This window comes from Ranitomeya imitator, chromosome 10 (assembly GCF_032444005.1).
Source record: "Ranitomeya imitator isolate aRanImi1 chromosome 10, aRanImi1.pri, whole genome shotgun sequence".
Taxonomy (NCBI): domain Eukaryota; kingdom Metazoa; phylum Chordata; class Amphibia; order Anura; family Dendrobatidae; genus Ranitomeya; species Ranitomeya imitator.
In genome coordinates, this window is record NC_091291.1 from 70891374 (window position 1) to 70909802 (window position 18429).

The 18429-nt window shown below is 46.0% G+C and overlaps 1 protein-coding gene across 5 annotated transcripts in view; it reads right to left on the bottom strand.

Moving 5' to 3' along the window:
* LOC138651456 (myosin-10-like) overlaps nucleotides 1-18429 on the bottom strand; it is a 274522-nt gene that overhangs the window by 41977 nt on the left and 214116 nt on the right. For all 5 annotated transcript variants that reach the window (XM_069741674.1, XM_069741671.1, XM_069741675.1 and 2 more), the window contains 20 exons: nucleotides 17936-18057; nucleotides 16936-17005; nucleotides 16590-16750; nucleotides 16372-16480; nucleotides 15748-15879; nucleotides 12651-12857; nucleotides 12343-12480; nucleotides 11988-12111; nucleotides 11689-11860; nucleotides 11394-11606; nucleotides 6816-6960; nucleotides 5503-5709; nucleotides 4517-4621; nucleotides 4265-4417; nucleotides 3927-4175; nucleotides 2918-3130; nucleotides 2346-2558; nucleotides 2104-2265; nucleotides 1059-1187; nucleotides 619-707 (listed from right to left, as the gene is read on the bottom strand). In XM_069741674.1, the coding sequence (XP_069597775.1) occupies nucleotides 619-707; nucleotides 1059-1187; nucleotides 2104-2265; nucleotides 2346-2558; nucleotides 2918-3130; nucleotides 3927-4175; nucleotides 4265-4417; nucleotides 4517-4621; nucleotides 5503-5709; nucleotides 6816-6960; nucleotides 11394-11606; nucleotides 11689-11860; nucleotides 11988-12111; nucleotides 12343-12480; nucleotides 12651-12857; nucleotides 15748-15879; nucleotides 16372-16480; nucleotides 16590-16750; nucleotides 16936-17005; nucleotides 17936-18057 (3113 nt within the window). The remainder of the gene's footprint in view (nucleotides 1-618; nucleotides 708-1058; nucleotides 1188-2103; nucleotides 2266-2345; nucleotides 2559-2917; nucleotides 3131-3926; nucleotides 4176-4264; nucleotides 4418-4516; nucleotides 4622-5502; nucleotides 5710-6815; nucleotides 6961-11393; nucleotides 11607-11688; nucleotides 11861-11987; nucleotides 12112-12342; nucleotides 12481-12650; nucleotides 12858-15747; nucleotides 15880-16371; nucleotides 16481-16589; nucleotides 16751-16935; nucleotides 17006-17935; nucleotides 18058-18429) is intronic.

Here is an 18429-nt window from a genome sequence, read left to right on the forward strand (position 1 = left end):
TCAGCTTATACAAACTTCTGTGAGATAAGCATATCAGTAGCTTTAAAGGGACTCTATCAGCACCAAGTAGTGACGATCGGTGCACCCTGGAGTGGCCGAACAGTTCAGTGTGCCTTTCAATCTACTTATTTTCCATCCATCTCCGCCCTCCACTGGCTCCTCTAATGTCAGAGCTGTCAATCAAGAAAGAGGGGGTGGAGATAGATGCAAAAAGTGGGTGGGATGGTGCACTGAACTGTTGGCCACACTGAGGGTGCACCAAGTGCCTGTGCTTGGTTTGAACAGTCATTTTGTGCCAACAGGCTTAATATATCTGAAATGAATCAGTGCAGATAAGTCTTGTAGGCCTGACATCAGAATGTAGTCAATCGATTACACTTGTTTCCACGCCTATGCCAAGCTGATTGTTGGTAAACCCTGCAGAAAACACGGAGCACCTTAACATCAGACATAACTTCTCGGTCACAATAAATCTGTGTTGTAGGACACTGTGCTCCCCGCACGACTCCATCAATAACCAATAATCATGCATTGTCATGAGCCATTACAGGTGACGCTCTCAGTCCCTTTACTCTACAGCTATAGTGTTCATCATGGAGGTGGAATGCGGACACTTACTTGCCACTGACGCCATTAGCCAGTTCATCTGCCAGGTCATCTCTTTCCTGTTGAGCTTGTCGTTTTGCCCTTTCTGCAGCTGCCAAGTCCTATAATAATGTAAGTAAATCATCCATTATCTGTTACACACGACATAGCACATGTCATTGCTTGCCATTACTCAGAGGCAGACAAATGGAAAACCTTATTCTTGTATGTTCAGAGGTTTCTTACTCAGGCTAAGCTTAGATGGTCACACATGGTCAGCAGTGACATGGTAAGACATCGGCTCACCACCAAAACCAGCAGGAATTTGGTGTGATAAGGAGAAACAGAAACGCTCCATGGCTCCCTATCAATAGGGTCCTGATGACCATGGACTCATGCCTAGCCTAGTTCTAAGCCCAGCACTGGAGCCCGGCTACTTATTTCTTAGAAGGCAAGTTTTCATATGGACAAACCTCTTGTAGCTGGAGAAGTTCTGCTTCCAAACTCTTCAGCCTCTTCTCACTCTCTTTAGACTGGATGAACATTTCCTCTCGAGATGACCGGGTTTCCTCCACTTCACGCCATACTTCTTTCAGTTGGAGCTGTAACATAAATCACATCTACCATCAACTACTGTACATACTTCCACTGTGAAAATACAGTAAAACCACAGGATAGGTGATAACTTATAGATCAGTGAGGTCTGACCCCTGGGACCCACCTGATCAGCAGAACGGGGCACTTTTATCCCCATTAGAATGGACCCAGAGTGCAAATGCTCGCCCACTGCTCCAGTCATTCCCTATGGGGGCGCCGAGCCTTGTGCGTGGCCAGCTCCATAGACCATGAGTGGAGAGACAGCAGGGCATCTGGTCTCACACTACATTGTGTAACATGGATAAATTCTCTACTTTTTTCCAATAGGTGTGGTTCCCAATGGTCAGACACCCACTGATCAGCAAAATATAGAGGGGCAGGCTTTATCAGACAAGAGCAGCCCGATTTCAGCCAGGTAGGTTTGACTGTGAAACACTGCAGCATTTCAGTGAGAGACATACTTTAGAAGTCACGGCTTCTCCCCTGGATCAACAGGTCTCACCCTAAATACGCGCGCAGGAAGACACCTGTCAGGCACTGACAATTGGTGGGGAAAAGCCGCTGGGGACCCGACTGTAAGACTGGACTCCTATACGCCTTGGTGGCTTTTAAAAGTATGTTTTTCTCAGAAACACTGCAGAGCCAAACATGTATGGCTGAGACCATACAGCCAGTGCCGAAACATACTGCACGTGGTCAGGCAGCATGGATCGGAGGTCAGGTTCCCATTAGTTGGGCAGCCCCTTTAATATCACACAATATGTGACAGAACATTTGGTGACTGAAGAAATTATGTCTTTATGGCCCTAATCAATTAATTTATGTAGCAATGTAGAAAATAAGGAGCGTTATAATGATTGCAGAGTCCAAAGAAAGGAACAAATCCACACTGCAACTGTAGACAAGCAATATCTTTATCACCTGTAGTTTCTTCAGCTGTTTCACTGCTTCTTCTCGTCCCTTGTTTGCGGCATCAATTTGACTTTCCATGTTCTGAAGGTCAATCTCCAGTTTTTTCTTGCCAGCTACAATCTGAGCCTTTTGCTTGCGTTCTTCATCCAGCTCCACCTCTAGATCTCGCACCTAAAATAACAGATAACCAAAAATATTAGGTGATGTACATATATGAGCATAACACCGGGCAGACCTGAAAAATAACGCACCTGCTTAATCAGGAGTTTCTTCTTTTCATCATTTGAGTCATCGCGATTTTGAAGATCCCTGTCAAATTGTGCTTTCATGGCCTGCATATTAACTTCCACGCGGAGCTTTCCATCTTCAATGGCCTGAAGCTCATCCTCTAGTTCTTCTAACTGGGTCTTCATTTCCGAGACTTGTTGTTCCAGAGCTCTCTTGGCCCTTTCCAATTCATGAACCTGTAAGTGCACATGTTAATGATTTTTTTGACCCTTCTATAGAGAGGATATCCAGCCCTGGTGAGCACCATACCCTTTGCTACTGAGAAGTCAGAATTTGCACAGGAGGAGCAGCATTGTTAATAACAAAGATGATAGAAAACTGTCCCTAAGATTATGGAAAAGGCATTGAGTGGAATCCCAAAGAGTCCAAAACAACTAGGTAAGAAAACTGGACGCTCTAACACAGGAACACCTGGATCTATGTCATAGCGTCTTCTATCTTCTATGTTCACCATTGAATAACATCAGAAAAGCAGCAAAATGTTTGAAAATGACACTAAAATCTGTGAGATGACAGTGGTATGGAGAATCCTTACATTCTTGCCAACATCATCCTTGGAGCTGATCAGGTCGTCCATCTCTGCCCGCAGCAACTTGTTCTGTCGGTCAAATTCATCCCTTTGGTCGAGTGCTTCTTCCAGTGCTCGACCTAGAGACAGGGCCTTAGTTTCCTTGTCCCGCGCCTCGGCTTCTGCCCGATCTCTTTCCTCAGCATAACGTCCTGATATGTTCTTCTCTTCGGCCAACATCTAAGAAATTCACAGGAACAGTTGTGAAAGGGTTTACAAGCACAAATTCCCAGCACTCATTTCCTATACCGCCAGCTGGCCCATAGGAGCATCCAGAACGTACAGAATTACCCTGCACACCACTAAGCCCCATTGTGTATCACCGCTGACTATTCCAAGACATTGTCATGGAGAATGCTTCAGCTTTATGGGTATAAATTCCAAGTGTCTATGTATATATTCACCAACACTGACCAATCCGACATCACAACTGATTCTGATGTAAACATTTAAAGGGAATCTATCACCAGTGCCTCACTAATGAAGACCAGATACTGATACATAATTTTTTTCCAATATGTCTGGACTTTCTTATTGCATATCTTTTTTTTACTATTTTGTGTATAAGATTATGAGGCCTGCTCCCCTGTCTGAGCTGCTGTTACCAACATTCAGAGAGGTCATTTACAGCAATCACACAGACCATTGGACCTACAGGGAGGAGGAGGATGGTGTCCGTCACCGACTGTGAACGGTAATCCAGTCTAGATGATTGTTATAAAAAAAGATCCCTACAGAGCAGGAAGTGGCACTCCGATATGAGGCTCAATTTGCCAGATTTAATTTTTTTTATAAGATAGATAAGGGCATGGAAAAAAAACACTAAACATTCTTGAACAAAGATGTGTTAACCGGTGGGCCATTTTCTGGTGACACATTCAGCTAGAAGCCATTGCACTTGTAACCATATGTAATTACTCAGCAGCAACACCTCCACGTGAATTCCCAATATGCGAATACCCATCACTGTATTTACCTGGTCAAACTTCTTCTGTTTCTTTTCCAGATTTGAAACAATTTGCCGCTGGTGATCCAAGTCAACCATAAGGTCATCCAGCTCTTGCTGCAGACGATTCTTGGTCTTTTCCAGCTTGTCATTGGTTTGATGCTTCTCATCAAAGCGCTGGTGCATAAGTTCTAGCTCCTTAACCATTTTCTTTTTGGCCTCTTCCAAACCCTCCACTGCACCTCCGTGTTCCTCCATCTTTTTCTTTGAGTCAAGCAGCTGAGAAGAATAAAACATGTTTACAGACAGATCCAGTTGTTGCGACTAGTCGTCTCATGAAGAGATCCGAGTTCAGGTCCGCCGATTACCTGTTGTTGCAGTGCCTGAATCTGACGACTGAGCTGACTCTTGGCTGCCTCTTCTTCCTCAAGGTTTTCCAGAAGGTTATTTTTCTCATCTTCCAATTGTTTTACTCTAGAACTGAAGTTTAGTTTCTGTCTGGTTTCTTCTTGCAATAATTCCTGGATTAGGATTTACCAGAGAGGCAATGGTTAAGAGGGAAAGAAAAGAAGTGGAGGTGCTGAATATCAACATGTGCAGCACAAGGTGATGCTACGTACCTGGGTGTCCTGCAGTGATGACTGGACACTGGACAGATCTTTGGTTAGTTTTATGGATTTGCTTTCTGTGGATCCCAAGGCACCAGATACACCATCTAGTTCAGCCTGTGAACATAATAAACACAAGTGTTACAGGAGAAAAAGAGCTAATCCAATGCATTTTATTATGGCTGGTGAAAGTGATGGAGTCAGGAGTATATGGACAAGAACAGATACTCTTCTCTTGAATATACAAACTGACATATCAATTCTATACAATCTGACATCAAACTGGAAATATTAAAGGTAGCTATGTCTGACATTGGGCACTATAGGTGAGATGGCTGGCAACCATCCTGTAGGGCTTCATTCACTCTTGGCAGCAGCTGAGATACCCACAAGCATGAACTGTCTTGTTCACACAGGAGGATTTATTACACAAAAAGCCCATGACACTTCCAGCAAGAGAAGATAACAAGCCCTTAATTGGCATAGATGGAAATCCTATAAGAAGACACAGTGACGGAAACACAGAATCCTTCCTAGACCATCCACACACCTTTTGTCACTGGCCGAGACTCACCAGCAACAGACGTCTACACTGGGCCAGCTTCTCGCAGTCTGACTAGCATACCAGCGGCATGCCCTTTTATATCAGCTGCTAGGTATAGATAGGAGATATGGGAGCAGCCAGTCCCACCCATCTCTCCCAACGGTTCCTAAAACCTGGACCCAGAATCTAGTCTCATTAAATAAAGCTCTCAGCACCATCAGTGCTAGAGCTTTCCCACTGGGTTTTACATCCCCAAGGTTAGGCATATCAGTGACACGTATACTCCATTCAGGACGTGTCCAGCTGCCATCTCACAGTCCACATTTATTCATGTTTGTGTAACATCTTGGCACATGATGAGTGTAGAAACAAGTGGAGGAAGGACAAGAATGTTTATAAACTATATACATCAGAAAACGAAGGAGACCAGTCAGATATTACACGTCAGCCTTACCTGCACTCTTTGCAGTCTTTCCGCCAGTTCATACTTTGCCTTCTCACTTTCCGAGACTCGGACTTGAAGTTCAGACACCTGCCCTTCCAGCTTCTTTCGCTTTTGTTCGGATTCTTGTTTTGCACCATGAAGATTCTTGACTTCCTTCACTAGATCAGCATTCTCGCTTTCTAGAGTCTGTTTCACTTTCTCCAAATTCACTTTGAACTAAAAAGATAAAAAACAGATGTAGCATAGGTAGCCACACACCGGAGATGTATGTCATCGAGTTTGGGGGGATCGCTGAATCATCTAACTGTAGAGGGTGGTCTGACCCTCCCTAACATCAGATGTTGGGGAAGTAAGGATGGGCATGTGAGATTTCAACATAGTCATTGTGTTGTAGCCAGGAAAAGGAGCCAACGGTTTACTCCCATCTTCCAATGAAAAGATATGCACGTATGCATCATGGCCACCATAAGAACTGTTTGCCTTGCTACAGATGACATATTTTAGCTTAATCTAGCTTTTCAACTACTTCAGACTTACTAAAGATGGTAAGATCTATTGTTAAACTCCTTGGCATTCACATACGATAACTTCTTTAGGAAATGCAATCATTTTTCTTGTGCCATATAGATCTTGGCAGTATTAACATCAAAGCTCTTTACTCAACCCTTCCACTAGATTTCTGAGGAATTTTCCAATGACTCCCCTTTGTGATAGATACCATAAGACAGCTCATCTTCCTCGGTGACGAGGAATTACATCTAGCAAGTGGTGACTACGTTGCCTTAGCTTTAATCCCTTTTTCATATCTCTAACATTAAGTCCCTGTTGAAGCTAATTATGGATAAAATGCAAATCGAATAGCAGAGTATCTATTCCACACAATCAATTAGGATATGCGCCTACGATTGGGCGCGCTTTGGACACAGCACATGTCTGCCGGCTATTGAGTGCAGGTGAATCCGCTGTGATCACTGAACCGTTCAATACATTCTATGGGCGACATTTCTCTTACAGAGACTAGCGCCTAGAGAGACGAGCAGCATGTCCGCCTTTTCGGGTGGGCCGCAGGCATCTCTGGACATCAGATTTCTTGAAATCTCGTCCACTATGCTGTAACATCTGGACGCTGCACAAGTACACAGAGTCCAACCTGCAGCGGTTTCTGATCGTGTGCACCTACCCTTACAAGTCTTACCAGTGTTTCATGCTATCCTGGGAATTCACTCACTTGCCTCACAATACATGTCTGCCTCCTCCGTATCTGTGCTACTACTTCCTTTATCACTGGGAAAAGTACTTTAGTTCCCCGACTTTATACTCACCCTCCGTGCTTGTTCAAGCTGTTCAGAAACATCCTCCAGAGCCTGAGTGTGCCGCTGACGCATTTCTACAATTTGAGCCTCGTGTACTTTAGATTCTTCTTCAATGTTCTTCTTCAGATCAGTCACTTCTTGTTCACGTTTTGCCCTTAAATATAATTTAAAAATCAGAAGTTACTTGAATACTTTGTGCAGATGCCCCACAAGAGGATGTAGGTAGCCAAAAAATGTTACACTACCATGTTTGTATTATTAGGTAAGAAATAATGTTCTGTCTCCAGTGTGCACTGCTCAGATCCAGTTATGTGGACGGGGCACAGAAGCAGTCTAAAGTCTGCGCTGCAATCACGACCACTTCACCCATGACCCACTAAGCACATTTACAGGCTGAGCAGGATGTCAGGGAGGTTACCAGTGGGATTCAGCACAACACACATGGAACACCGCGCACACCGCACATAGAGCACCACGCACATTGGAGCACACCACGCATGGAGCACCGCGCACATCAGAGCACATCACGCATGGAGCACCGCGCACATCCGAGCACACCACGCATGGAGCACCGCGCACATCAGAGCACATCACGCATGGAGCACCACACACATCAGAGCACATCACGCATGGAGCACCGCGCACATCAGAGCACACCGCACATGGAGCACCACACACATCAGAGCACATCACGCATGGAGCACCGCGCACATCCGAGCACACCACGCATGGAGCACCACACACATCAGAGCACATCACGCATGGAGCACCGCGCACATCAGAGCACACCGCACATGGAGCACCACACACATCAGAGCACATCACGCATGGAGCACCGCGCACATCCGAGCACACCACGCATGGAGCACCGCGCACATCAGAGCACATCACGCATGGAGCACCACACACATCAGAGCACATCACGCATGGAGCACCGCGCACATCCGAGCACATCACGCATGGAGCACCGCACACATCGGAGCACACCACACATGGAGCACCGCACACATCCAAGCACATCACGCATGGAGCACCGCGCACATCAGAGCATATCACGCATGGAGCACCGCACACATCCAAGCACATCACGCATAGAGCACCGCGCACATCCGAGCACATCACGCATGGAGCACCGCACACATCGGAGCACACCACGCATGGAGCACCGCGCACATCCGAGCACACCACGCATGGAGCACCGCGCACATCAGAGCACATCACGCATGGAGCACCGCGCACATCCGAGCACACCACGCATGGAGCACCGCGCACATCAGAGCACATCACGCATGGAGCACCACACACATCAGAGCACATCACGCATGGAGCACCGCGCACATCCGAGCACATCACGCATGGAGCACCGCACACATCGGAGCACATCACGCATGGAGCACCGCGCACATCAGAGCACATCACGCATGGAGCACCGCGCACATCCGAGCACATCACGCATAGAGCACCACGCACATTGGAGCACACCACGCATGGAGCACCGCGCACATCAGAGCACATCACGCATAGAGCACCACGCACATTGGAGCACACCACGCATGGAGCACCGCGCACATCAGAGCACATCACGCATGGAGCACCGCGCACATCCGAGCACACCACGCATGGAGCACCGCGCACATCCGAGCACATCACGCATGGAGCACCGCACACATCGGAGCACATCACGCATGGAGCACCGCGCACATCCGAGCACATCACACATGGAGCACCGCACACATCCGAGCACATCACGCATGGAGCACCGCACACATCCGAGCACACCACGCATGGAGCACCGCGCACATCAGAGCACATCACGCATGGAGCACCACACACATCAGAGCACATCACGCATGGAGCACCGCGCACATCCGAGCACATCACGCATGGAGCACCGCACACATCGGAGCACATCACGCATGGAGCACCGCACACATCGGAGCACACCACACATGGAGCACCGCACACATCCAAGCACATCACGCATGGAGCACCACACACATCAGAGCATATCACGCATGGAGCACCGCGCACATCGGAGCACACCACACATGGAGCACCGCGCACATCCGAGCACATCACGCATGGAGCACCGCGCACATCCGAGCACACCACACATGGAGCACCGCGCACATCCGAGCACATCACGCATGGAGCACCGCACACATCGGAGCACATCACGCATGGAGCACCGCACACATCGGAGCACACCACACATGGAGCACCGCGCACATCCGAGCACATCACGCATGGAGCACCGCACACATCAGAGCACACCACACATGGAGCACCGCACACATCGGAGCACACCACACATGGAGCACCGCGCACATCCGAGCACATCACGCATGGAGCACCGCACACATCGGAGCACACCACACATGGAGCACCGCGCACATCCGAGCACACCGCACATGGAGCACCGCGCACATCCGAGCACACCACACATGGAGCACCGCGCACATGGGAGCACATCACGCATGGAGCACCGCGCATATCAGAGCACATCACGCATGGAGCACCACACACATCAGAGCACACCATGCATGGAGCACCGCGCACATCAGAGCACACCGCACATGGAGCACCGCGCACATCGGAGCACACCATGCATGGAGCACCGCGCACATCAGAGCACACCGCACATAGAGCACCGCGCACATCACGCATGGAGCACCACACACATCAGAGCACATCACGCATGGAGCACCACACACATCAGAGCACATCACGCATGGAGCACCGCGCACATCCGAGCACATCACGCATGGAGCACCGCACACATCGGAGCACATCACGCATGGAGCACCGCACACATCGGAGCACACCACACATGGAGCACCGCGCACATCCGAGCACATCACGCATGGAGCACCGCACACATCGGAGCACATCACGCATGGAGCACCGCACACATCGGAGCACACCACACATGGAGCACCGCGCACATCCGAGCACATCACGCATGGAGCACCGCACACATCGGAGCACATCACGCATGGAGCACCGCACACATCGGAGCACACCACACATGGAGCACCGCGCACATCCGAGCACATCACGCATGGAGCACCGCGCACATCCGAGCACACCGCACATGGAGCACCGCGCACATGGGAGCACATCACGCATGGAGCACCGCGCATATCAGAGCACATCACGCATGGAGCACCACACACATCAGAGCACACCATGCATGGAGCACCGCGCACATCAGAGCACACCGCACATGGAGCACCGCGCACATCGAAGCACACCACGCATGGAGCACCGCGCACATCGGAAAACACCACGCATGGAGCACCGCGCACATCGGAGCACACCGCGCACATCGGAGCACAGCACACATGGAGGACCGCACACATCGGAGCACACCGCGCATGGAGCACCGCGCTCATCGGAGCACACCACGTATGGAGCACCGCGCACATCAGAGCACCGCTCACATCGGAGCACAGCCATGACTGATCAGTACTATGTCCCATCTACACAACGGCTACAGAACAACGCATATCGGAGATGTAACATTGTGTTATGCTTCTTTGCCTGCATGGGCCTTACACATTTGCCACCTATATATGTCAGATTACAGCCTGTATGACATTGATATAGAGAAGTTACTGTGAAACTATCTAAAGGATATTACCAATTCTGTAGAAAGGAATTAATGAAAAACACCATCACCTATCTAAGGAATAGGTTATAAATGTGTGATCAGTGGGAGCTCACTGCTGGGTCACTACTTGTGACAAAATCAGGGGTCCCAAGGCCCCATTCTGTGGAAGTTTGACAAAGCGATGAACAGCCTTGGGTGAAGCATGTCCATTGAATGTCAATAAGACTAACAAATTTCAGTGAGTACACTGCTCAGCTATCTCCATCAGTCCTATACACCTTAGCCTTTTTTAAGGCTAAATTTCTGCTTTTGTCTCTCCCCTTCAGGTCTACATGCTTGCTAAGTTGGAAAGATCAACCTAGCAGGATCATTCCTTTACCTGGAAATACTAAGAACCTGCAGCTGCATCCCCCTCCTACCTTTCTACTATCTACTGATTTTCTTCAAGACCATTTTTTAATGATCATGGAGGTTTCTAAAAATGTATAGTGTTGCTACAGATAGGGAAATGGGACCTCTATCCAGAATACAACTTCTCCTAATAATATAATCACCAAGCTTTATACATTTACATGACAACTTGTCTGTGCAATATATATATAGAAACGAATACAGCCGCGCACTATCAGTGCTAGCGACCAGGCAATCTCTCTCTGATGGGACCCTAACTACAAACATGTGTCTCCCAGGCCAAACGCCTGGCAGGTAGCATCCAATACCATTTAAAACCAGCCTTAGGTTGAGAGTGGGAGCCAAGTATGGAGACAGTCATCACTTCCAATACTAAACTACAAGAAACAATAGACGGAACTGCACCTTCAAACAGAATAAAGCAAGTGTGAAACAGGTGCCAGCTGCTGTGACCGATATGGATATATATGGTATAAGGATATACATAATGATAAGCACATGAAGGGTCACTTATTAGAAATGTGTGCAATGCTGGCCGCTGCGGCCCTCCTGGTCACTCTCACCTAAGCTCTTGCTGTGTGGCAGTGGAATCTAGAGTGTCTTCAAGTTCCGACTTCAGTGCTTCCAACTCTTCCCCTAGGTCCCGCCGCTGCTTCTCTGCTTTTGTCCTTGCAGCCTTTTCAGATTCCAAGTCTTCATGAAATTCTGAGATCTGAGATTGGAGTTCCCGGAGCTGCTTCAGTAAATTATTCTTTTGACTTGCTTCTTCTTCAATCCTACACAGGGAACAAGACCAATGAAATCATCCTATCTGTAAATATTAGACGTACTGAAGAGACGGGGCAGTGATTGGGGTACCTGGCGAGTGCGGCTTGCAGCTCCTCTTCCTTACGGGCCAGTTGTTGTTTTAGTTCCTCAATTTGCTGTTGAAGCTCTAAAATCTGATCCTGTAAATCTGATGTTTCTCCATCCAACTTCCTTTTCATTTTTTCCATCTCTTGCCTGCCCTTTTCTTCTTTCTTTAGACGATCTGAAATGTTTGTCATAAAGCACAAACATTAGATAATATTTTGGTATTAGTCATTGACTTTTATGAAGGAACACAAGTGCTGAGCATCTCATGGCTTCTAAGCCAAACCATTAATGGAGACATGTACCTTCCATATCGGCAATGACGGCTTCATACTTGGTGCGCAGTTTGCTTAGACTCTTTATTTTCTCTTCTTCTTCAGCCATGTTTGAAGTAAAATCAGCAATTCTATCCTCCATCAACTTCCTCTCCTGTTACAATAAAAAGCAATACATTGTTGTCTAGCACATTGTGTTGTACAAATCCAGCAAGGTTTTGTCTGTACTGTCAGTGTTCACAGGTCTTGTGGAGTCAATTGTGTCCTCCATGCCAACTATTACATTGTACCAAATTATTGGTCAAGACTTCGATGCAGGACGTCTTAATATTTCTGCATCTCCACCATATAATCCACGGCGGCCGAGTGCGCCAGGTTCCCATACCTTAGCGAGTTTGGCATTTTGGTCTTCCAATAGGAGAACATCTTCTTCCAACTTCTTACATTTCCCCTCTGTTGTTACTTTCTCCAGCTGTAGTTTCTGCCGAGCGGCCTCCTCTTCCTCCAGCTGTTCTTCCAAGTCCTGAATATTATGAAGAACAGCAGAAAATGGACACATGTAATATGGCTGTATCATTCTGAATATTCTATATGTATAATGGCAAATATATGTAGATAAGTCTGTAATAAATAAATATACACTAAAGTCTCACAATACGATTGCTGCAGGTTACGGTCCCGCTCCTGCATTACCTGCACGTGCTGCTGCATCTTCTTCTTCTCATTCTGCATCTGCAGATTCCGCTCTTCCTCTTCTTCCACCCGAGATTCCAAGTCATGCAAGATTTCCTCCAGCTCCTGCTTCTTTGCTGCTAGTCTGGCACGCATTTCCTCTGCTTCGGCAAACAGTTCTGTCTCTGCTTGAAGCTGTTCAGCCAGAATATTCTTTTCTTCCACCAACTAGAATAATGCAATATTATCGTTAAAACTAAGACTTATGTCCTTTGTTTCTGTTCAGCTGGAGAATACCACCACAAAGATGGCGCTATAGTATGAGATTGTAAACGGCTGAGATTACAGGATACGGAGGGCAGCAGTACTTCTGATTAGCAGCAGCAGCATTTTCCTGTGCGTTTTATGCCAAGAACATTGGTGGCACATTGATATGATATGTTTGACCAATTGTGCTCGTCTGCAACGTAAGAACGTTCATCATAGTCCCATGAAAGTGGGGCACATGGGAAACCCAGGTATTTTCTGATCAAATCCCTTAAATTTTATGTTAGGACACCACTATACACTGTACTGGACATAAATGTATATACATTATTATTCTCAAGACAATATAGCTGGGAAATTATTAGCGAATAGATTCCAAGAAGTATCATTTCCCCTTGCAGGGAGTGACAGGTTAAGCATGCTGAGATGAGGAGACTTAAAGCCGCAATGATCCTCTGGGAAATATGCAAATTGACTCTTCAGAGAGGAAGAGGACTAGAACTCTAGCGCCACCAGTAGGAAGAAGCAATCCTAACAGTCAATGTCAACTCTTTAACGAGCCTTGTCACATGACTTAGGATAAAAGCCAAACCAGAATCTCAATTTGCAGACAGTGCGTTTCGGGGTTCTGCCCCTCGTCAGTGCAAAGTGTGAGATCGGGTTTGGCTAGGTGCGAAGCCTCTGGGTGAAACGTGCGTTGGGGCTGGTGGACCAGGACGCATGTACAAGAACCGCCTTTTTCGCTGACATACCATGTTGTGTGTAAGTACTTACCTTATGCATTTTTTCAGTAAACTATTTAGCACTAGTCATGACACTTGTTAGTTGACTGGAATTATTATTATGTAGATGGAATTCTTTGTCCTATTTGGATCTCTCACTTTGTACAGGTCACTGGTGCCACTTCTAGGAACATTCTGTTTGGTATATGTGTTTTGTATTTAAATCTTTTTTTTAAGTATATTTAATAAACTGTTTGTTTTTATGAGACCTTTGTGTGCACTCGTTTTCAGATGTTGGTTAGTAGATTAGTTTCAGAGTGTGTTTCCTCTTGTTTGCGCATTTCTTTTATGCTGGTATTGGTTAGTAAAAAGGAAGGGCAGAAGGAACAGATTGCACATCGCTCTGTGACCACATCTGTATACAGAAGTAGAGGAATGGTGTGCACTCAGGTCAAGGACAATGAGGTGCTGGTAAACTGACCGTAAGGTCAAGTCAATCACAGAGAAAAAATTACCGCACACTCGATACTGGTCAAATGCAAAAAAGGTCTATGCCCATGTTTATTCAACACAAAATTAGTGATTGCCACATTTGGAAAAAGATAGACAATGAACCCGACGTTTCGACCCTCCCGGGTCTTACTCATGGGGTTACTCTAGTCTTTTGAAATCTACGCGTGTGGGTGGCAGTGGTAGAGCAAGCGATCCCTTAACCCCTTAGTGACCGAGCCAAATTTTTGAAATCTGACCAGTGTCACTTTATGTGGTAATAACTCTGCAACGCTTCAACAAATCCCAGTGATTTTGAGATTGTTTTTTCGTGACACATTATACTTTATGATAATGGTAAATTTTGTTCAACATTTTTTGTGTTTATTTATAAAAAATATCAAAAATTTTAGAAAAATGTTAAAAAATTAGCAATTTTCTAAATTTGAATGATTATCCCTTTAATCCAGATAGTCATACAACAGCAAACCATTAATAAATAACATTTCCCACATGTCTGCTTTACATCAGCACCATTTGTAAAATGTTATTTTATTTTGTTAGCATTTTAGGAGGATTAAAAATGTAGCAACAATTTTTCATTTTTTCAAAGAAATTTACAAAATTTATTTTTTTAGGGACTTATCCATGTTTGAAGTGACTTTAGGGGTCCCATATATTGGGAAACCCACAAACGTGATACCATTTTAAAAACAGCACCCCTAAACATATTGAAAACTGCTGTCAGGTAGTTTATTAACCCTTCAGGTGCTTTACAGGAATTAATGCAAAGTGGTATGACAGAAATCAAAATGTGTATTTTTACCACCTAAATGTTGCTAACTTCTAAACAGATTACTATAGTCGACAGACTCTAAGGCCACTATTTGGTCATGAATTGCCATGGCAAACATCAGGACAACAAAATCATGATCTGAGGGCACCAATTGTGACAAAGAAGAAGCCCCCACACACTGTTAACCATTTATAATGATGTAGTCACTATTGACAGCAGCATCTAAGGGGTTAAACAGATTTAGATGGTGCAAATACTGATCGTGGCTGGTACAGCAAGTTGTCAGCTATAGTGTACAACCGACAGATGCTGGATTGTCATCTGTATGGGGAGGCTATTCTCTTATATCTCAGGTCAGTTAAAAGACGTATTGGCGGTCATTAAGGGGTTAAACTTAGGGTATGACCTGATAGTGGGGCCAGTAGGGGCTGTTGTCCCAAGTAGAAGGAGGCCTAATATAGGAAGGGCCGCCTTGTGGCCAGTGGGCCTGAGAGTCGTGCTGTGTGGGTTCCTATATGCAGTCAGCGGCGCATACCGCGCCTTGCTATATGTTCCAGGCTGCAGGCCTCCAGGACGCCAGGATCACTGGCATTTCATTTTCATATGTCATTCAGTAATAAGAATAAAATTGTAAGTGAAAGAAAAGTCTCAATATAGAAAACATCTAACACCATTTCTGAAGACATCACATCATACAGTACAACATGGCAGCCAGCACTCAGCTTCACCGCAGCTGCCAGAGCATCCACCAGCAAAACCAGAGCTGAGTGCAGCAGTCAATAGTCTGCAAATCAGGGTCCGAAGACAAAGGGCCATGGGGGTCCTACTGCTCGTCCGCTCTCACCTGCTGGAATTTGCCTCCCATGTCCTTAAGTTCCATCTCAGTCTTCAGATGGGAATCTTTGACCTTCTGCAGCTCCACTACCTTCGCCTGCATTACTTCATCCTGCCGTGTTACTTGTAGTAAGGGTTTCACCTACAGAAAGAAATATTTCTACTGTAATTTATGGAAACAAATATTTGCATATTAATTATTATAGTTATTAACATATGAAGCAACATTTCCATAGAATTTAGACAGAGGAGGCTGGATGGAAAACTGCAGGCAGCATATAGCCTAAAGGTCAGAGGGCATGCTTACAGGATGAAGACACAATCATGGGGCTAATCAGATAAACCATCCGCTGTCCACAAAAAGGTTATAACTGCTAGATAGTGGGGAGCACCTCTTGGAATGATATCGTGTTCCGTTTGATCCACAGTCATGCAGAACGCAACGACCAGCGGCCATGTAACCTAATCCAGTCCCAGTACACTTACCCGCATGTGTATGTGTGATTGTATGTGTATATGTGGTGTAACCAGGGACTGGAGAAGAGACATATCTCCAATGTTCTTTATAAGTGACAACACAGTGGCGTGGATCCTGAAAAGTGGACAGGTGAAAGACACCTAGATAACTACAAACCTTGGTAAATAATCGCCACCATTGCCAGTGCCTCAGCTTCAGGTACGCAGCGCAGTTTCTCTGAACCACCTTCAGTGCACTCATTTGCTGCTGTCTTCTGAAGAAAGCTCTGAGATGAAGAAAACATTTTCAAGGTACTATTCAGTTTGTAAAACATAACCACATATACTCTGGCTGCCAGAAGGCCGGGTCCCATGGACCAATATGCTATAACTCACTTCCTGGCCAGGTAGCCTCTGCACGCCGCCTGGAAGAGGACAATTATATCCGTGATCTTCAGATCTCGCTCTTCTTCCAGGTGAGCCAACACTCCAGCCCGGAAGAAAATTTTACTCTGTCCTATGCGGTATAGATTGGGGTCCAGCTCCAAAGCCTTGATCTGCAAACCAAAAATGGAGATAAATGTCACATAAAATGGTTCCTCAAAAGTCCTAGAAGCTTTCATTACAATTATAGGATGAATGAAGTCCACTGATGAGATGGATATCCATCATCCGCTAATGTTATCCAGGAAAAGCCACCAGATCTGGACATAGTTGGTGTATAAGTGAAATACATCCTCACCATTATTGCACTTGCTTGTTTGCCATCCATGAATCCTTTGGGGATAGCATTTGGTGTCAGGATCTCGTATCTGAAGACAAATATATGTTTTTTGCTAGTTAAAACATTATTTAAAATGACTTTACCGTCACTTATAATCTGTACCGTGCCTTCAGCTGCAGCTTCTGCACCAACACTTATTACAAGCATACTATAAAACAATGGTCGCTATGAAGCTGCTGGCCTTCGAGTCCCCCCATGGGACGCTCCACCTTACCGTGGCAGCTCCAGAACACCACTGTGACCAGCAAGCTCACACAAGAACTTGGCACTATGTTCAAAATCATAGAAATTTCAATCGAGGTAATATTATTCTTCATATCTTAAATATATTGTTCCCTGTAATATGTTGTAAGCTGAAGACCCTCTGTCATATTCAAAATGCCTCACAAGCTACAAAAAGTCGGGGGCCTATGAAGTAAAGCAATTCCCTCCATCCCCATAGCTAGCATTGGTATTTCGGGGGTCCTGGAGGTCTTTTTGGTGATAATATGGCTGCTACAGTTCAGAAATGGCCAAAGCCCTCATGTTATTGTACTGGCATCACCGGTAGGCTAGTGGAGCCATGAGTGCAGCAAATGACCGCTGAAGCCACGGACTGGAAGCAGCGGTCACGCGCCAGTAGATTAAAACAAAGACTAGGAGGACCACTAGAAAATCAATGCTGGATCAGGGGTGGGGTCTGAGAAGAAATCATGAGTATTGGCAGCAACTTATACAAATGTTTGAAAATGTGGATAAATGCTTTGATGTGCAGGTGGCCTCAGCACATTGTACGCTGGCACTGTAGGCAGTGTCACCGCTGGAGAAGGATCCATTACATAGGCTTCCAGGTGCTTGTGAGCTAGCCAGGCTTGTGTGTTGGATACTACAGCCAGTATGCCAGGTATTCCCTGTGTGCTCTAAGAGTAATGATATGCTTGGGTGAAAATACTGAACAAGTAAGGAAAGCTGCACTTACCTCTGTCTGAACTCCTGGAAGATGATTCTGTTTGGAAAGCCTTGTCTACAGATTCGGATCCCCTCTAGGACCCCATTACACCGTAACTGGTCAAGCACCAAGTGAGGCTCCAGTTTTCCAGCCTAATGAATAAAGCCAATAGTAACTACAGACACAGGAGGAACTCGAACTCTCTACATTTTCTATTATTTCCCGTGTGTTTGGGTCATTAAGCTATATATACATCTTTGTTATATAGGACATCATGTAAATGGCGGCTCTTCTAGTCAGAAATCCACCTCAGTCTTGCTAATTAGTAATAGCGTGACAAGTTTCAATTCCTCCATGACAGTGCCCCTGACATAAGTGGATGTCATTGCCTATATAAGACGCCTACCAGGAGGAGGATTACAGGGATTGTCCACTACTGGATCCACTCTTCAATGACCTTATTGTGCCTAGTGACATATAAAAGTGTACTTACGTCCCAGACCGTCACTGCTCCTCTGCTCCAA